Source organism: Lepidochelys olivacea, assembly GCF_965140295.1.
Source record: "Lepidochelys olivacea isolate rLepOli2 genome assembly, chromosome: 9".
NCBI lineage: Eukaryota > Metazoa > Chordata > Testudines > Cheloniidae > Lepidochelys > Lepidochelys olivacea.
The window spans coordinates 11,809,833-11,830,842 of NC_140419.1; the positions used below are offsets into that span (position 1 = coordinate 11,809,833).

The 21,010-nt window shown below is 37.2% G+C and overlaps 1 protein-coding gene across 2 annotated transcripts in view; it reads right to left on the reverse strand.

Annotated features, from left to right (window-relative positions):
* Window positions 1–8,034: 8,034 nt before the first annotated feature.
* The window catches only part of PIK3CA (phosphatidylinositol-4,5-bisphosphate 3-kinase catalytic subunit alpha), a 72,053-nt gene continuing 59,077 nt past the window's right edge, over window positions 8,035–21,010 (reverse strand). For both annotated transcript variants that reach the window (XM_084638447.1, XM_084638446.1), the window contains 12 exons: window positions 18,264–18,388; window positions 17,802–17,883; window positions 17,098–17,262; window positions 16,358–16,461; window positions 14,027–14,198; window positions 13,528–13,634; window positions 12,948–13,069; window positions 12,123–12,201; window positions 11,079–11,249; window positions 10,393–10,510; window positions 10,024–10,175; window positions 8,035–9,179 (listed from right to left, as the gene is read on the reverse strand). In XM_084638447.1, coding sequence (XP_084494573.1) covers window positions 8,909–9,179; window positions 10,024–10,175; window positions 10,393–10,510; window positions 11,079–11,249; window positions 12,123–12,201; window positions 12,948–13,069; window positions 13,528–13,634; window positions 14,027–14,198; window positions 16,358–16,461; window positions 17,098–17,262; window positions 17,802–17,883; window positions 18,264–18,388 — 1,668 coding nt within the window. In that variant the 3' untranslated portion in view covers window positions 8,035–8,908. The remainder of the gene's footprint in view (window positions 9,180–10,023; window positions 10,176–10,392; window positions 10,511–11,078; window positions 11,250–12,122; window positions 12,202–12,947; window positions 13,070–13,527; window positions 13,635–14,026; window positions 14,199–16,357; window positions 16,462–17,097; window positions 17,263–17,801; window positions 17,884–18,263; window positions 18,389–21,010) is intronic.

The window sequence follows — 21,010 nt, forward strand, 5'->3', positions numbered from 1 at the left end:
CATAGCGAGCAGATCGAGGGACATGATCGTCCCCCTGTATTCGACATTGGTGAGGCCTCATCTGGAGTACGGTGTCCAGTTTTGGGCCCCACACTACAAGAAGGATGTGGATAAATTGGAAAGAGTCCAGCGAAGGGCAACAAAAAATGATTAGGGGTCTGGAACACATGATTTATGAGGAGAGGCTGAGGGAACTGGGATTGTTTAGTCTGCAGAAGAGAAGAATGAGGGGGGATTTGATAGCTGCTTTCAACTACCTGAAAGGGGGTTCCAGAGAGGATGGTTCTAGACTATTCTCAGTGGTACCAGATGACAGAACAAGGCGTAATGGTCTCAAGTTGCAGTGGGGGAGGTTTAGGTTGGAATATTAGGAAAAACTTTTTCACTAGGAGGGTGGTGAAACACTGGAATGCGTTGCCTAGGGAGGTGGTGGAATCTCCTTCCTTAGAAGTTTTTAAGGTCAGGCTTGACAAAGCCCTGGCTGGGATGATTTAATTGGGGATTGGTCCTGCTTTTGAGCAGGGGGTTGGACTAGATGACCTCCTGGGGTCCCTTCCAACCCTGATATTCTATGATTCTCTATAGAGCTCAGTTCTACCTGAGCTCTGAGAACAAGAAAAAAAGGTGAAACTAGGCTGAGCGCATCATGTGATAATGCCCCCCCCCCCAAATCAATCACTGAGAGAATTGCTGTCTTCCAACTCTGAACAAGGAACTAGGGAGAAAAAAAGAAAAAAGAAAGCAGTAATACTGCTAAAGCTATTCTGGGACTTCCCCAGCCCTCCCTTCATGTCTAGCTTCCTGCTGTAGGTTAAAGAAAATACATTATCTCACATTTTTGACCTCTTATTTTTCTTTACAAGATGTTTTAAACAAATTAAACAGCAAATTATATATCCAGATGGGTCACTGGGTTCACCACTTGTTAAGGTCTGGTCATCATGTGACCTGGAGTAGGGTCTTGTCCAGTTGTTTCACTTAGATCATCAAATTCCTCAGAATGTAGATTACCGTTCAATAGGTTTAACATTTTAACACAAATATCTCCCTTCACGAAGGCCATGATGTGAGCACTTTGCTACTAGGGTCATGCAGCAACTCAAACAAGCATGGAGATAGAAAACAAGTAGCACTGTCAGCTTTGTACAGAATCACTTGATGAGCCTGAATCTTGTTATACATTAGGCTGTGATCTCCCCTCAACCCTCCCCATCCTTTTTTAAAAATTCTTTTGATAGATCTCCCTTTGAAATATAAAACACCTGCTATCGCTGCAAAGAAAAGGCTTACTTTACAAAAAATGAAACTCTACCTTTACAAGAGTCATCAGTAGGACTGGAGCCTTTCTGAATTTCACTGAGCCTAAGGAGCCTTTCTGATGTTCTTACTTCATTAGTGAATAAGTTCTCAAATTTGCTTTTACCATTCTCAGAATTGGTCTTGCAGACATCACCAAGACCTTTCAAATAAGCCTCACATGATGTTGCTATAACATTCCTTTTCTGTGGCAGTTGTAGTGAACAAAGAATTAGGAGAATTTTCAGAACATAATCAACACCTAAACATCTAAAGCCCTCTCAGAAACTGTTTGGTTGAAACACCTCAAATTTGGGCAAACGTCTGTCCTCTTGTCACAGACAACACATACATTTGAAGTACAAGTGACTTATTTTGAGGATAAAAATCAGACATAAATGGGAATCAAGTCTCAACTTTAACTATGGAGTGGCTATTGCCTCTTCCTAAATCCAAGCACAATGCAATTCTTATTTCTAAAAAAAAAATTTTTTTTTTGGATGAACAGGTGTACACATTTTCTCTGTAGCTCCTTTCTCCTTACTGTTTGGAATGCATCAGATGAAACCCAAAATGTGCTCTAAATCCACAGAAATTCCTTCAGTTCTAGAGCACTAACTGTTCCACGAATATGCATGTTTCAGAATACAAAACTGTACCAACCATATTATTTTAAATTTACTTTTTAGTATATACATTAACACTCAAAAATGTGATGAAACACAAATACACATCATGATGAGATACAGACTGCAAAGTTAAATAAAAAGCAGACTTTTTACAGTTTCCGATGAACATAAACTACAATAAGTGCATAGGCCAAATATTTGCTATTTGAGTAGCACAGCAAAAAAGGAAAAAAAATGAACATTTTAAAATGATACTGCAAGACTATATTCTCAATACAACAACACATGCATCTTGCTGTGTCTTAAATACTCTTTTGGCCCAATACTAAAACCCCCCCTTTCCCCCCCAAGTTGAACAATGTATTATACCACAGAACCTTTATCCATAGAATGACAAACTAATTATAGGGCAATATTTTTTCTCTAGCTAATAGTTATGTCAAAGGATAGGAATTGTCTCCATTTTAAGAGATTTCAAGTAAATACTTGGGGGTATCCATGTTCTCCTCTTGATGCAGGCACAATTTCCATTAGTTTTAAGGGAATAACATGTGGGCACCAAGAGCAGAATACACTCTCTTGGGCTCTATTCATCCAAAATTCTTGCAGCTGTGAGTACCAGTTATGAGGACAACATGAAATCTACTTTCAAAATTCCAAGCACAAGAGTCTTGGAAGTCAGTTTGTGGCCAAGTGTTCCATTCTTTACCAAATATGGAGGCACAGAATTCCTCCCCCTGTTGATGAGCACATAGGAAATATCGACCTCTTAAGTCAGTGGACTTTGACAGTCGTGCTCTGGATATTGAGTTATCACTAGTAGGAAGGGGAAACTTTACAAGAAATTAAAGCAGTTTTGAGACCATGGTGGCCTTAAGGCAGAAAAAGATTAGACCTTTTCCACTAAAAATACAACATTAAGACAATTTTGGCCAGTTGATAATCTTGAGGAATCCAAGAAAATTAAAATCAAGCCTAGAGATGGATTGCATGTATTTGCAGCTATGAAGAATCAGGTTTGGGCCCTTATGAGCTAGGAGAGCAGTACAGGCATATAATGATTATTAAAGATCAAGTCTTGCCCAACTTGTCTCTCCACAGCCTGAGCTATTCAATAAAACAGGGCTACTGGGTATGACCATGGATTGGATAATTTCAGATAGTGGGCAAGATTCTCAGATACTGTAAATCAGCATAGCTCCACTGAAATATGGTGCTACCATAATTTACATCAAATGGGGATTTGGGCCAGATTATTTAATAGGATCCATATGACATGTGAATTATTATTATTTTTTTTAACTTATTACCTCTAACGAACACATTAGGGTGAAAATAAGGGCACTTAAAATGTAAGATGTGTTTTGAAGCATGTTTCAGCATCAAGTTTTGTGAGCACTGGCACAAGTGGTTGTGTTATGAAAACAAAATGAACAATCCCAAGTAACGTTCCCCTGGAGGAACCTCTTCTATCAAGATTTTGCCTAATTCCTGAACAAATGGTTTAAATTTGTAAACTAGGTTTTGTTTTGTTTTTTAAAAAAAGTTCTTTGTTTTGTATATACTCTTATTTTTGGCCACAAGGGCTAACTGACATATCTCATGCCTTTAGAATTCTGTGCCCCAGGATACTCAGAATTCAGATGAATGTTCTACTCCCAATGCTATGTCAAGAGCACAGCCATCTTTTCCAAGATCAGATTTCTTAAAGCACCCAACTGTCATCATAGAGTAGGGAGAGAAACTCTTCTTAAGAGGACAGAGCTTTCTTTAAACTAGTGAGCTGCAGAGATCCTTGAAGTCTTAAAAACAGAAGCAAAAAAAGATAAGCAAGACCATAGCACTCCTGAAATTGAGAACTGAATGAAGCTGGTTAATAGAAAACAAGTATTTAGAATTATAGGTGTTTTACCAGCCAATTAGTGTCACCAGCTTGCAATCAGGAACTTTCACAGGGCTTGTCTACACTTGGTATGCTATAGAGGCACAGTTGGGCCACTATAGAGCTTCAGTGTAGACATTACCTATGCTGACAGCAGGGATTTTCCTGTCAGTGTATGTACTCCATCTCCCTGAGAGGTGGTGCCTACGTCAACAAAAGAATTCTTCCCTTGACCTAGTGCTGTCTATGCTGAGGTTAAGTTGGCTTAACTATGCTGCTCAGGGGTGTGGATTTTTCACATCCCTGAATGAAATGGTTAAGATGACTCAATTTTCTAGTGTAGACCAGGCCTTAGCAAGAGAATAAATTAATTTTCATGTGTCACATGGACAAGCAAACAAAGACTGGAGAACCTTTTTCCAATGAAGGGCCTAATTCTGATAGCTCATATGCTGCTGTGAATTAAGAGTAACTCCACTGAAATCAGAGTTATACCAGTGTAAAGTGACATCAGAATTACTGGAAGCCCAAAGTCTCTACTAGGTCTGACTCTTGCACACAAACAAAAGGTTTCTACACCTAGGCTCAATTTCTGATTAGTTTGTCTGATCAGTGGAGACCTAAAAACATGACATCTGCAGAGTGCAACACATTTTGGACAGATAGAGCCTTATATAAATGGAGACAACTTTGACCAAAGAAAAAATAAATACAAATTCACTATTGGTATGAAATATATTGCAACAGTAATTGGGCTTCAATCATCTGCCACACAGTGTCCACAGCTGTATAGTATTTGTATAAAAAGTGTGGTTCTTCATTCAAGTAAACCCTAAAAAAAATGAAATATGGAAGTTGTATTTTTAAACAAAAAACCTTAGAAGCAGCATATCACAATCCTCTCCAATACCATAGAATTTTCTTTAAATTGAAGCATTCTAAAGATGTCTGACCTCAAAATACATCATAATGTCAAGTGGCTTTTTTGTTTTAAACTGGTCCAGCCCAGGTCTGTAACCTGTACAGACATGAAAAACAGGAGGAAATCACAATTATTGTTCAGCGCAAATATTGAGCATGTCAGTTATAAAATGACAAAGCAAATAAAATGTCCCCAAATGGGGCTTAGATGGCTTTACATTAAAAAAAATAAAATAAAATAACCAGAGGTCATCATATACAAAGTTCTTTACATGCTGCATAATTCTGACAGTGCCCTTAATATCTAGGCTTTTTATTTTTTTTTCCACAAGATGCCAAACCACTTACAGTTTAGGTTTAGTTTAAATGCTTTTTATGAAATTAAATTATACCGATAGATGGTATTTTACCCATGAAGAAACTACTGATGCACTCCTTAAGAACAGAAAAGTATGCATATGTAAGTCAGTACAGGAGTTTCTTCTGCAACTTTTTGGAAAACAAATATATTTCATGAAAAAAAAGCAGCAGCCTGTTTTGTCATTAAAACAAATGTATAGTTTCACAGTTGGAAAAGAAATTAGTTACATTGTTTTACAATTCAATACATATTCCCTAAGTCACTTTTTTCTAATGGCTCTGTAATAAAGTGTAAGGACAAATCCTGGGCTCCTGGCTCTGATCAGACTCCTACTACTATTGGCTTCTATGGGAGTTTTGCTGGAGCAAGATGCTTAGATTCAGTCCAAGCACAAAATCAACTACTTTAGTGTTTGCACAGCTGGTATTCAGAACAAAGGGAACATTTTCAGACCTCTATTCAGGTTAAATGTCAACTGTAAAAAAAACCTATTTAAAAAAATCAAATTCCAAACAGTCTCTAACAAAATCTACAGCTCAGTCACCAATGCATTCATGATCCTTTTTCTGTAGCTGAGATAGTGGGTTTAATTCTCTCACACACACCAGTCTAAGTTAGGAGTAACCCCATTAAAGTCAATGGACTCATATCTGTATAAAACTGGAGAATACCACTTAGTATATTTAGAGTCAACTTTTTTTCTTTAAATATACTCTCTTGTTACTATGAACAACTGTTTCAAGCCCCACACCTCCATCCATTATCTTCCCATGCTTCCATTTTCTTTGTTTAATTCTAAAGTTACCCCAAGCCCTATTATACCTGGGTTGGCTACTCAATTTGCTTTCTTCTAGCATGCACATAAGAACTCTTTTATAGTGTTGGTTGCAGTAACTCTTGAAGATATTGGGCCTGATTCTTCACAGCCCTGCAACAGGTGCACAGTGGGTACAAACACTACCATTCTAATATGGCAGCATTTAACACAAGGTGCAAAATATGGAGAATCAGGCCCATAAGATCCAATAAGTTTGAGGACCTTTTAATTCGGGTCCTAAAAGGCATCTCTCTACAGGGAAATATGTTGTCTCAATATAAGAGGAATCATAAGGATAATTAATGTAGCACTTAATGTGGCACTTGAGTAACACACATCTCTGTTAGACCATGAATTACAGCACTCAGGGTTTCAGATTTGTATCATTTAACTGAATTTCTTTCTGTAACTAATTCCCAATTTTAGAAACTCTAGAACATTAGAGGGGGTTGACTGTAGACTAATAATAAATACAATAAGGGTAGTTATGTTTAGTAACTACAACTGAGTGAAAACATTCACATCTGAGCAAAGGGACATATGAATTCTGCTGGATTGCTCTAAAATATTCAGTAGAGATAAGACTAGCCATATTTCCCCACTCAAATCTTAGTATTTCTTTGTATTTTTCATGAAGTGTTTTACCACATGATTTAGTACCTGTGTGTTCAATAACTAACTGTAGGAATCAAATGACTACAAAATTGTCTTAAAAGACCAAATAAAAGCCTTGGCTTTATAATCCCCAATTCACTGCTATCCATGTCTTCTATAATATAATGATTGCACATTTTTAAAGTATTACAATTTGCTAAATGAATCCAACCACTCAATACTTCATAAATACAGCCTGTACAAAGTACAGTTTATTTATAAAGTTATATTCTAATACCAACTGTCAGCACATTTATATTACATCTGGTATTGCACTTTTTTTGAGTGGCACCGACACATACGTGTCTGTCTGTGTGCATGCATGTGAATAAACCCATCCGCCTCAAACTCCTGGACTTTTGGAATTCACTTTAGATGCTGTAAATCTAACAAGTTTAAAACACTGGAGTAAATATCATCCTCAGAATCCTGGGTTTAGCAAGTTATTGTCAAAAATATTTAAGAGTTTATAAAAAAGTGTTTCAGAGTAGCAAGTTCTGCCTGCAGCTGTGCATAAGGACAATCTAAGAACCTCTGGTAGTCTTGATACTTGCAAAAACTGGTGTCCAACAATTAGATTTTTCTCTCACTTACATTCTCACACAGAGCATACAAGAAAGCCAGAGTGCATGTGCAAGAGCATGCATGCTATAAAATGTTTGTTTGGCAGCTCTATATGCTGTGAGCTTTCCAAAGTGTTTGCTATAAGTAGCTGGTGATCATTTTGAAAATCCAAACTTATTTCTCATGTGTTGGTTATAGGGATTAAGCAGCTGCTTTCAAAGGAGCAGGAAAGAACAGAAAGAGAGAGAAAAGGTGGACCCAGAGGCTGAGAGTTTAACCATACATTCCTTGAACAGCCAGCATATCACTTAGGCCCTGTTGACACTTACCAGTAGATTGGCAATGCTGCGATTGATACAGCGGTGCTGATTTAGTGGGTCTGGTGAAGACCCATGAAGTCGATGGCAGAGCGCTCTCCCATGACTCCTGTATTCCAGCTCCCTGAGAAGAGCAAAGTAAGTCGGCGGGAGGGCATCTCCCATCAACATAGCATGGTGTAGACACCGTGGTAAGTCGACCTAAGCTATGTCAACTTCAGTTATGTTATTCACATAACTAAAGTAGCGTAACATATGTCAATTTACTATGGTATTGTAGACCAGCCCAAAGTAATGTTAAGAATATTGCCTGAGATTCTTTGAAGAAACTTGGGCCAAGTTCACCTGTGGCACAAGTGGGTATATCTCCCACTGATTTCAGTGGTACTTGTATACTCTTTCACCAGGGTTGAATTTGGTCCTATGATTACAACTGAACACCATCAGTGACATGATGGACAATGAGAGTCTTGGACAGAGAGAACTGGGTTGCAAAATTAAATGAGTGAATATGGGACAAATCATGTAAATAAAGAAAATATATTAATAGTTCCTATTATATAAATAGCCTTTATAAAAATAATCTTTCAATAATTTTAATAACTAACCTTTAGCTAGGCTCTGGAAAACATGTGTGAAAAAATCTATAGTGTTCAGATTAGATTAAATCAAATCCCAAAGCGAACACTACAATGTTTTGTTGCACTAAACCCTATCCTGCCCATTCAATTTCTAAGCCAGTCATTTGGGATGGTGGGGACCAGAGTTTCTTCATGAAGCTATAAATCGCATCCCTACAAATACTGTCCAGGAGAATACCATATAGTAGGCTTATTTCCTACGTCTTTCAAAATGGTGCAGATGATGACAGACCCAGAAGTCAAAGGTTCAATTAAAACCAAAATATATTATGCCTATGACTAAATTTAAAGGAACTGTCCCCTCACTTTAATCTTTTAGATCTTTGAGCTGAAATTGAAGGAGTTTTCAACACTATACCTACTATTTAAATAGCCATGAAAACACTAAGTTTTCTTCCTTTTCAACTCTTTGAAACCCTACATAATCTTTAAAGTGATACTAGACCTACTGTAATATGTAATGGACTATTTTTGATGATAGCATGTTTTCCTTTTCCCAAATTATCCAAATTAAAAGCAAACAAAAAAACCCCTGCCAATCTTTCAAGTTTACCTTTTTGGGCTTAAGGCATAATATGAAATTGCACATCACACGAAAGCTTAATTTTGAAGTGTACAGTTTAGTGCTATCTGAAACCCCGGTTTTTTTACATTATTTTTGAAAAATGTCTGAATATTTCATCTCTGCTCTTGCTGTAAATTCTAATGCCATCGTCTGTGGTTTGTGCAATTCCTATGCAACCAGTCTTTGCTGCTGACAAGTATTAACAGTGCAGTGTAGCACCCATAAGTGGGCGATGAGTTTTTTAAATTCTTCACTTTCATTTCAGTTCAAGGCATGTTGCTTTATTGTGTGGAAGATCCAGTCCATTTTCGTTGTCCAGCCACCATGATGAGCATCATTCATCTGCTTCATGAAATATTCTAGAGCTTCTTGTTCACTTTTGTCCAGTGCAAGCGTCTTTCGAATGTACGCAATATCATCAAAAGACTGTAATTCTGGCATTCCTGAGCCAAGCATCATGGAGAAGAGATTTATGAAGAGATTGGCATGCTGCCGAATTGCTAAGTAAGCCTTATAACACATCTCCTGAAACCTTAAAAAGAAAGACAAGAGTTGGTTGGTTCAAGATACTGGATCCACAACTTTCATTTTTTGGAGGTAACAGAAGGAGAGAGGCAGAGCGTGTCTTCACCAGACACGCTATGGTGGTGTGTCTATATCGGTGCAGCTGAGCCAATATAGTGCTGTCGTGTAGATTTTTCCCTTAGATTAGGTTCAAGTCATTTTTCAGTGACTAATTGATACCAGGTAAATTGGAGATTCTAATCTTCGCTTCTAAATCCCTATTTTCAGTTCATAAGCTTTCTCAAAAGGTGAATTATTTAGGAACGTTTAAGGAAATTCACTGAGACATTTGAATTATGCAAGTCTAAAAAGAATACGTTTTAAGCATTGAAACAAAATTGCTCATGACCAGTAAAATTAATCAAGGTTAGCTGTAGTTCTAACACTTGAGTAAAATTACATTTTTAATCCAGTAACCCTAAGTGGTTATGTATGTGCCTGATCCAGCAAAGTCAGTAGGAGCAGTGGATCAGCACCTTGAAGGATCAGGCCCACAGGCCTTGAGTGCCGAGAACCATAAAAGATCTATCCTGGGTGGACGATTTGAAAGAGATGTGTCCCCCCACAACTGAATTAATGTAACATTGTATGCCTGCAGTATGTTTCTTTGTTACATTAAGCTCTACAGGAACCTATACAGGGTCTTACAGCACATAGCTTGATTCAAGTCAAAGGCCAGAGTATTAAAGATCATTGGTTCCTTATTACATCTAGGACAGAGATTTTGCTACAAGATATACCCAAAAATATTTAATCAGTTTTTGTATATTTTGATTTATGTGAAATAACTGCTCAATTAAAAAATGGCTTACCTTTCAAATTCCCTTGTTTTGGTACATTCTTGGGCTCCTTTACTAATCACTATTAAGAAATCTTGCGTTAAGACAAATGGCACACGCTCTCGTTTGTAACCAAATTTTTTCTTTTTGTGATCAAGGAAGTGTCCAAAATCAATGTGAAACAGCTTTAAAAAGGAAGAAAATGGTTACATAGTTTAAAATTATTCTGCATATTTAAACAGCTTTCATAGTAATATCAGTTCATCTAATTTTTGCTTGGATTTTGTGATCCAAACACCAATATGCCATACAATTAGTGTCTATACATCAGACAAATGGAAGATGACATATTACATACGCAAATATTTGTAGAGAGAGACTTTTTGCAAAATAGTATCTTACTTGTCCGTCATCTTTCACCATGATGTTACTATTGTGACGATCACCAATTCCCAATATGAAGGTAGCAACACAATAGCCAGCGCAAGACCGTGTAAACAAATCAATAGCTGCATCATACCTGTTGAAAACAAACACTGGAGGCATTATTCTTCTGAAGTTCTAACACCACAGAAGTGCAGAAATAACATGCATGTAATGAAAGATATGTGTATACTAGCTTATGGAAAACACGCAAATCAAGACTACTTGGATTTTATCATTGAACTGAATCAAAAAGCTAGGTAGAGATTCAGCATTCTTGGAATACAACAATACCTGGAATAAGATAAAAAAATAATAATAAACTCACCGTTAGAGCAACTTTCTTAAAGACACAGAAAAGAAATTTTCACTCTGATAAGCTACTAATGCAAATTCAGATTTAAACCATGTATTTGTGCAAGTGTATATCTTAAATTGCCAATTTTTTGCCAACTGCTGCATTGTCACAATGATATCACACAATGCCTTAACCTCAAGAGGAGAGCTACGGATAGCAAAAATACCAGGCGTGGAGTATCGTTGTATGACTTAGTTTCCCACTTCAAGAAGGGGGGCATGAAATATTTCTGTTTTGAGGCCTCCATCAAAAAAACAAAACAGGTGAATTAAGAAGGAGAGTAAGTAAATGAAAAGTAAAAACTCACATTTCTCCTTTGTTTTTGTCCTTGAGCCACTGATGTAATGTGTGGCTATTGAACTGCAATGCGCCCTTTAGACCACCTTTACACTGAATCTGCATAATTGTGTGAGAGCTTCTCACCACCTCAATAAGTCCCACACAATCACCAATAGACAAACAGCCATAAGGCAACATCCTGGAAGAAAAAAAAAAAAACATTATAAAGAGCAAGTTTTCAGACAAAGCATTTTAAACAGTACAAAATATGCACATTCTGGTTAGTAACCTTATTCAGATCAATACCATCTATTACTGGATTTACTTCATAGGGTTCTGCTGAAAATACATTTGAAAACCCTACAGCTGTATTATCAGAAGTGTTGAGAAAAAAAGTGTGCAAGAACACTAGAGTTCAATAATGTGCCTGACAATGCGGCCACTGTATCTGGCAATTTATTTCCTAGTTTTATACTGGGAAAAGATTTAAGCTGAAAATTACTAGTGGTTTCCGCAATACCTCTGAATATTATAAATAATCATTAATGGAACTTTCAAAATGTAGGTAGATTTATCAAGATATATTTCTGTACACATCTTCAGACTTTAATACTAAGGGCAGGACAGTCTCCGGACTTTAAGAAAGGGAACATTCAGCACAACCTGAGTGCTACCAGAAACGCATAATACAGAATAAAGCTTAAGTAAAGCCTGCTTTACGAAAACCCCACATGAAATTTTAAAAATACATTTCCAGATCTATTACCTGTCAATATTATAAAATGGTAATGGAAACCCATGTACCGCAATAATGCTAGTCTTACTGATGGCCATTCCCTGGAACTAGACTGAAATAAATTTGCACATAAGGCACAGATCAGTTTATAGACCCCAATATTTTGGATATCTTGAAGCTATAAAAAAAGTTACAGTATAACATACAGAAACATGCTTACAAATCACTTTAAGTATTAAATTTGTTTTTCATGGAAAAGGAAAGGAACCATATGTAGTAATTAGGTTAAACAGAAAACATTAAGAATGGCACTTGAGAATACTTTCTGTTGCTCACCGAAGATCAAGACCCTGATTTTGCCAGATGTTTTCCATAATTCGAATGATCTGAAGTGTCAGCATGTCCTGACGTAAATCTGAAATATTCAAGTACATACAGATGTTGTGGATTTTATAAGATTAGCATGAAAGCTTTTTGTAACATGCCATTTTATTATTTTCCCCCCAATATATTTTAGAGTGGGAGAGTAGGTTGTGTATTTCACTAAAGTTACGTTCTCTAAAATGTATGATCATTATGCAGAAGTCAAAAGCAACCTTTAATGTTTAAGGATTAATGTAAAAGAGTTAAGGTAGTTTCAAGACAGATTAGTAATATACAACTTTAAAATCTGCGTGGATTAATGAGACAGACATCAAACATGGCTTTACAAATGAGAGCAAATATTCTAAAGCATTTTAACATTTGAACAGTATTACAGTTAAATAATGTTATGATAAGCACAGAGTGACCCTACGAAAATATTAGGCAAATCAATTTCAATACTACGGAAAGTACAGTGCATACACGAGTCATGTTCTAAGAGGAAAAAACAGTTCAAAATACTGTTATAAAAGAGAATGAGTGTTTGAAAAAGCATAGCCTAGGAGCACAGCTACAAAAATACTGTGCATGTGTTTGTCTGTTCATTTTTTACATACCCATTTCTTTAGAAACTTAAATTAGCAAAGCCAAACAAGGTATGTGTATTTCTTTAACATGTATTCTATAAATTATTTATAAAAAAAACTTTAAGTCAACAAGCAAGGTATGAGAAGAGAAGCTTATGTATAAACACACAAAATATGTTAACCAGGATATGCATGTATTTTGTGCCCTTACCATCTCCATTTTTAAAGATGATTTCATTGTTTTGAAACAACAGTTCAGACATAATATCTGGGTTTTCCCAGTTCAACCACAGTGGCCTTTTTGCAGAGGACATAATCCTGCACTCCTCAAGCCTACAAAAAGATAAGATTTCTTCTAAATAAGTGTATTGTTGACATCAGTGAATGGTGCTTTTGTAGTATTCCTGCTCTCTTCACCTTTCCTTCCCCCAACATTTATGGCTGATATAACACTATGATGGGCCGAGATGGACAGTTAACAACAAATTTTCATTCTTTAGCCTTAAACTTAAAGCAAGAAGTGCACTAGCTTGTGCTGCCTGACAAGGGAACTGGGTGTATATAATCTTTAGGCAGCATCACTTCTGGCCAAATAATAAGGTTCGTCACAAAAATTACAAGCATTATTCTGTGGTCATTTAAAGTTGTTCTACTGATGCTACCGGCTGAAGGTCAAAAAAAGGTATCCACTATACAATTTTCTTAGTACATTTGCAAATTTTAAAATCTTTTCCAAGATGCACTAATTTCAGAAAAATGGACTACTTAAATTCCAAAAGGGAAGAACATACCTAAGATTTCCCAGCTGATGAGCAGGGTTAAGAGGCGAAATAAAGCCTTGTAAAGCATCCATGAAATCTGGCCGCCTCATTTGTTCAACAAGAAACTTCATCTGTACCTGAAGGGTAATCACATTTAATTTGAGAGCTTTTTGATGATATGAGAAAGATGTACATACATGCTGGGGTTTAATTTTGATTTAAGATGTAATTTTGTGTAATGCAAGTGTCAAAAAACAAACAATCCCACATTCGTCATATATCACCAGAACTGAAGCATTATTTTCATATTACCTGAAAATAGTTGTATGACATAACTTCTATTCAAATGACCTACTCAACTGGCCAACAACAGTGGGTACAGTAAAAATATCTCCAACACCTGGTAAGGAATTTTATTACCTACTGAAGTAAACAATATCACACTATTTTAACTAACCAAGTAAAGACCCAATTCTTATTAAACTACTTTTAAACATACTTAATTCTTGTATTCTGATAACACTAATACCTTTTGTGTCTCATCCTTCTTCTCCTGCTTGAGAATATCTGTGAGGTTTATCAGTTTCTCCATAGCCTCCACCTGCCTGCTCAAATGTTTTAGGTACATCCCACATGCTCGACAGTAGGACTCCAAAAGTAAACCAAATCTCTGGCTTACATTCTTATTGTGCATTTCAGACCTATCAAAAGAGAACATTTACAGGTAAAAGAAGAACGTTTACAGGTATTACTGTTCAGGACTGATGCTGTCCCTAAGCCCTTTTCTCAGTTGGCAAACTTCTCTCAGAATGGAATTCTACAATTCAGCCCACTTTTAGACAACAGACCAGGCTACAGCACCTCCTGCTTATCACCTATATTACCTCAGCAGGTCCAACTGGTTTTGGTCTCTGCTGTAGATCCCACTCTGGGAGCTGTGATCCCCTGGTAAACACAGTGACAGAACAGCTTGTTCAAAACAGTATGATTTATCCATCCACAGGAACATCATAAGCAGAGAGAAAAGGTTTAAAAATAACTAAAGCATACAGCCTTGCCCAAATGTAGCATTTACCTCATGCAACTAGGTAGGCCCAATTTAGCCTTGACACCCTTCCTGTTTTCCCAGGGACCAAGTTACTGCCTGCTTCTCTGCAGACCCTCAATCCCAGAGGTGGAAAAACTATGGCCCGTGGGACCATCCTGCATGGCCTCTGAGCTCCCAGCCCCTCCCCTACTGTCCCCCTCCCGCACAGCCTCAGATCACCGCACTGCCAGTGTTCTGGTCTGTCGCTCCTGCCGGGGAGCGCAGCAGCATGGACACGAGCTTCTACTGCTCTGAGTGGCATGGTAAGGGGGTGGGGAGCGGGGGGGTTGGATTGTTCAGGGGCCAGGCTGTTAGGGGAGGCACAGCCTTCCCTATCCTGCCATCCATACAGTTTTGCAACTCCAATGTGGCCCTCGGGCCAAAAAGTTTGCCCACCCCTGCTCTATCCCTATGACTCAGAAGCTCAGCTTTTCTACTATATTCAATCTCTCTGTTTGAAAGTTCCTGCACTGAAACCCTAAAGGTGTCAAGTGGAGCTCTTGCACTCCCCTGCAATGGGGTCTGTGAGCCCATTTCCACATTAGTGAAGGTACACCTCCAAGGAATTATCAGCTCCACTGTCCATCGGGATTGTCTACACTCAGCCATTCACTTTTGGTTCCTAGAGAAGTAAGTTAACTATGGCTGATTTAACTTAGTTGCCCTTTAGACAGCAGCACAGTAACTTCAAAACCCACAGGGGGTGTGTGGGTGTGTGTGGGGGTGTGTGTGTGTATATAAAAATATTCATAAAATACATATAATTCCCACATTCTTCACAACAGGCAATTTTAAAAGGCTCTTGCATATAAAAGTAATTTGAAATATCTTAAATTTAGAAAGCAAGCAATGGAGATGAGCTAATTATCTACAGTTAACGTGGAATTTGCCGATAATCACACTGTACACACCCAGTTACTAACTACTCAGCAATCTTAATTTAAATTTCAACATCATGCACCACCTATTTTTTAAACTTTTCATTACACTTTCAGCAGTGATTTAAATAGAAAAGACAAAGTGGAACAATGATCATGACATAGCATCACAGGACTAGAAGGGACCTTGACAGTCATCTAGTCCAGTCCCCTGCACCCATGGTGGGGATTACGTATGATATAATGCAACAACAAAGGTCTAATCATAGGAACAGAATAAGTACACAGTAAAGCCAGAGTGACTGCTTCAGTAAACATTAACTAGAGGGCAGGAAAGATTGAAAGAAACAGAAGAGGCTAAAGGAAGAAGACAAATGAAGAATGGTGGTCTTAAAGGGGAGCATACTTTCTTACTTAGTGATACTAAATGCAATAACGAGGTACTGAACAAATAAATAATAATTAAAAGTTATTGATCTTTGTATAAACCTTCCACTGAGAATAGTAGATCTATTGTGGATTGAGGGAGTACGGGGCCCTAAATTTATACCCTCAGCCCATCAGAGAAGGAATTCAGCTCTCTTCAGTGACTGAGCATGACATTCCTACCGTAGATACAATGCTGGCTACTACAAAAAAACGTCTATATCAAAAATAGGTAGTTCATTATCTTCTGTATCTTTCCAAACTTCTAGACACCTAAACTGACTACAGATTTGAGAACTAATTTTGTCTGGGGAGTCATGCTGCTTATATAGAAAACAAAAAACAAAAAACCTTATAGTAGTAATAACTTAAGAAAAAAGAACATTTCTGACATTTCATACCCCTAACTACTGTGGTACAGCTTGGTGGAAACCCACCATTACCCAAAAAACTTCCCAAACAAACTTACTTTAAGTGCCAAAAGAAAAAGTGTCCTATCCTTTGATTGGTCAGTGCCTTCTTGAGTAAAAATCTCACCAGCAGATTATCCAAATATTGCTCATATTTCAGAACCTATTTATGGGTAAGAAGAAATGAGAATTTGGAACTGTAGCTTTCATTTTGCAAATATTCCCATGGATAATACACATCCAGACACATACTACATAAAAGAAGAGCCACATTCTGGAAAAGGATTTTATAACTCAAGAATGTCTGGCCCTCATACTTTAGGGTTTGTAAATGTTAGCAGGCATTGTTCCAACCCTGCTTAACAGTACACACACTGGATAAAGGTCCAAACTTACCACCTATCTGACATTTCCTTTATTGTTAACTTAACTGACACCAACCAAATTTTAGGGTCATTTTGCTAAGATTTCTAGAATTGCCTCTTCAGGGAGCCTGCCCAGTCCATGCTACAGAAAGATAAATGGTCTGGCTGCCAGTGTGAATCAGCAGAACAGCTCTGTATCTCCTTGCAGGGTCCTAACATCTCTCATCCTATTTACAGTAAAATAAACCAGGTTTGATATTTCAAGATTGCAACTACTATATTTATTATCTATTCCCCAGAATCATTCGGGAATTACTGTTGTCAAGATTTCTTCTCTTTCTTCTTGCTACATCAGATTTAGGAAGCAACAATTAAAAACAATTGTCAACAACAAATATACATAACCTCTAATTTAACAGAACAAGCTAGGGTACCTGTACTAGCTGGATTAAGTACTGAGACAGTTTGTCATCTGTCAAATACTTCTCCAGACACCGAACTGCAAATGCCCGCACCATTGGGTCAGGATAATTACAGTCCAAAAGCTCCATTGCCTGTTCTGGCTTGATTGGAGGCCAGTCTTTTACCAAGCAGTACATCTGTGTGGAACAAAAACAGCAACCCAACATAATCCAGACGTTTTAAGCAGTTGCATGGACAAAACAATAATTATGAAATAGACCCATGTAGGACCAGCAATCATTTTCCTGTTTATAAACTGAATTTACTCTTTGATCTCACAAATGACTAACTTGATGGAAACTACAACCTGCTAAATATTTTATCCACTATATAAAAAAAGCTATAATAAGAACTACAACCTCAGTCATTCCATAGTCAGTAATGTCAACCCAGCGTAACTCACTGGTCAGCAAGACATCAGGGATTGAACCAGGGACCTCTAGAGGTAAAAGCATAAGGCTCTTGAACTAAACAGTCAGGCTCTGGAACCATCATCTGCGGATCAGGCACAGAGCGGGACAGAACACACACCAACCAATGGGTTGCATGAGCAGAACATATTCTAACTAATGATTGCTCACTTTCATGCAAGTTGAAGAAAATCATTTTTAAAAATCAAAGATAAACTGTGTTTAAAAATGTCTTTTAGTGAAGTTTCTTGAACGTAGTATATTACCTGGGCTACTTCATCTCTAGAGTTCCATTTAACAGACAAAAGTAGTTTGGGTAGAATTTCTGGGGTATTTACACAATAATGTCTGTAAAAGAGAAAAAAATGTAACTTGCATATACAAACTAGAGGTAAACAGTAAGTAGCTTTACTTTGATCACAGCAGACTATGGCCTTCAATCCTGAATTATTATCTACCTTTATGCCTGCAGAGTCCCACTGAAGTCAGCAGGGCTCTGCATAGGCACAGGTATCTGTCCACACAGGTAAGTTTGCAGAACTGAGGCACATAATGGATTACTTCTATCACCAGCTTTCCTCCACAGGCGAATAAAACTAATATATGCTTTCCTAAAATGCTAACCACAGCATGGAGGAACATATTGAACAACAGGCCAGAATTCAAGTCAATTATGGGTTTTATGAAATCAGAGAATTCCAGAACCCCATCTTTATGATTCTGTATACCTGTGGCTCCAAAGGAAGTCCTTCTCTTGCTCAGTAATTTCAGACAGAGGGTCTCGTGTACAAATTGCACGGAGTTGCTCTTTGTCACTTTCTCTTAATTCATTATCTCTAGCTAGCCTGTTACTCTGTAAAAGAAAATGGTACATTATCCTTCCACACACTTCTGCTCTCACGCAAGCTACATACCTGATGTAAACATAGTATTTTTATATAGTGTAGCATCATTTATACTCTATTATTAAAAATCTGTTGGTTGTTTCTTTCAATCCGAGTGCAGCTCTGTATTATATTTTAAAAAAGATTAAACAGTGCTAGCTTTATAGTGTTTTGATTTTTGTAATTGCTTACGACCACGGACAGAGATATCATTCCAAAGAAATTAGTTGGATGGAGGGACAATAGCAGTTGGCACACTACCATCAAATGAGATTCTAGCAAGAGCCCCATAAACCACAAGATGAAAGTGACAACCCCATCCTCATTTAGCAAACTATTCAGGATATCTGCTGGAAGGGGGCAGAGAAAAAGCCAAGAATGGAGAAGCAGAGTGTGGGAAAAAAAATACGTGAATATGAGGTCTGAGAGGAAGTGTGGAACATGTCCAGGAAACTTGGAAAATCAGGGGGAGAGTTTCAAATTGATTTCCAATGTGACTGTAAAGCCAGTGTTCGTTAATGCTGAACAGATTCCCCAAAGGAGTAGGGACACTCAAAGTAACCCTCAGGGGAGCTAGGTGCATCCTGCGATTGAGTTCATTAAGCGTCATTTCATGTGTTCAGAACCTGTTACATAGATGCATTTTATAGATACAAAATCAAATAAACCAGCTCGGTCACCCATGACTCCTCTGCCCCTTCTTTCTTTCTCCAATAATTTAGTAACTTTTAGTCTATGGTTGGTGTAAAACTTCTTCATTTTACAGCATGATGCCAGGGTAATGGAGTTTCTGATATTTTGTTTGTGGAATGGTTTGCACTGTACAAAGACTGAATTCCTAAGGGGTTTTAGTGATATAGGGCTTTGGTATGCTCTTTAGCATAAGCCACAATTCACAGAGCATGGTGAAATTTTTCATCTTAAACTTGTTTCCATCAAAAACCACAGATTTGGCTCGATTGAGACATTTTGTGAATTTGTGTTAAACTTGTCAAATTGTTTCAGATAAAAAAATCCAAAATGTTTTATTATGACATTTAAAAAAAAAAGATTTTCGATTGCTTGATTTTTGGATTCAAAACAACTGATTAAATAAACCTGAATGAAGTTTAACAGAAAGAAGCAAAAAACAAAAACAAAAAAACAAAAAAACAAAGCCAATTTTTTTTTATTTTGAACTTTGTCTAAAAAAGTCAAAAGTTTTTTGTTTTGGGTCAACTCAAAACAAAATTTCTCCCATTTTTTTGGTACGGCCATCAAACTGAAAAATCAGTTATTCATCCAGCTCTATTTTTAAGTGCTATCATTTTTGCAATTTATTTGTCAGAAGCTGAAATGCTGCAGAAACATCTAATTCTATTCAACTGCACACATCTTTAAATCTGAATTCACATTTTGAGCTCTTCAGGATGCATATAAAATATATGGTTATATGTTGTTATAAAATATGGTAAAAGGAAAAGTGAAGAGTAAGCCCCTTTGCCATGTGAAACGTGCATTAAAAACTAAATTTTGTCCGAAATTCCCATTTTGTTTGCAGAAACCCTCTTTCAGAGCTAGATTACTGGGTAACATCATTGTGGAACTACCTAGAACATCTTGGTAAGAAGATTTTTTTTGTAAGTGTGGCTGGTTCTCATTTGAGAAACAAGGCAAACCAGAATCACCCAGAGACAGAGAGACATATTGTTTGGTCTTTTAAAGAGTATTATGCCTTAAAATGTACATAAAATATTTTAATGTAGAAGGAACTGATAGATTATAGCCTACTGCCGGTTAAAAAAAGGTACATAACCTATACTTAAGACTGGAAGTACTATGCTTTGCCTTCAGTTTTAGTTAGGTCATTTTTTTTTAAACTGTATTATTATAGTTACTCACACAAGGCATGGTTCATGGTGTTATATGGGGACACTTAAAATGGCTTAAATTAGGTCATGAGCATTTCCAAAGGGAATGAACATATCACACTCCCTTGCAGCACATATCTACTGAAAATCCCTCGACTTGTTCCCCACCCATCTCCCACCTGATTAGTAATCCAGCCACTCTAGCCTGTCCACTTTAATGAGTGCAGCTTCTGAAGCAAGTGAATTGGAGTCAGAAAAGAGAAGAGGCAAACACTTTAGAACTGCCACCAGTGGAAATGTTTTTTAAAAGAACATATAGTAGATATGGCACAATAATGTCTATTCCAAATGTCTTGGAGTCATCAAAAACTGGGATATACACTTGATGTTATAGCAAGAAATGCTATGGAAAAAACAAAACAAAACAAAAAACAAAAACCAAAAAAAACCTTAAGACAAAAGAGAATTATGGGAGGTAAGTCAGTGGATAAAAGATTCATGCCAGGAGTGGGGAAGCTATATATTCAATCCTATAAAAAGTCATATTTATAAAAAATTATTAAAAGCTTTTTAAAAGCACGTATTTATCTAGCTTCTGGTAGAGGCTCATCGTAAGTAGAACAAAGCCAAATAAAAATAAGGAAACAGAACTAGCCCATGTGCTACTGTTTAGAGTTAAAGCATCAACTCAAGGACAAACAAACCACACTTCTGAAATTCCTTTTATGGCTGCAGCTGTTA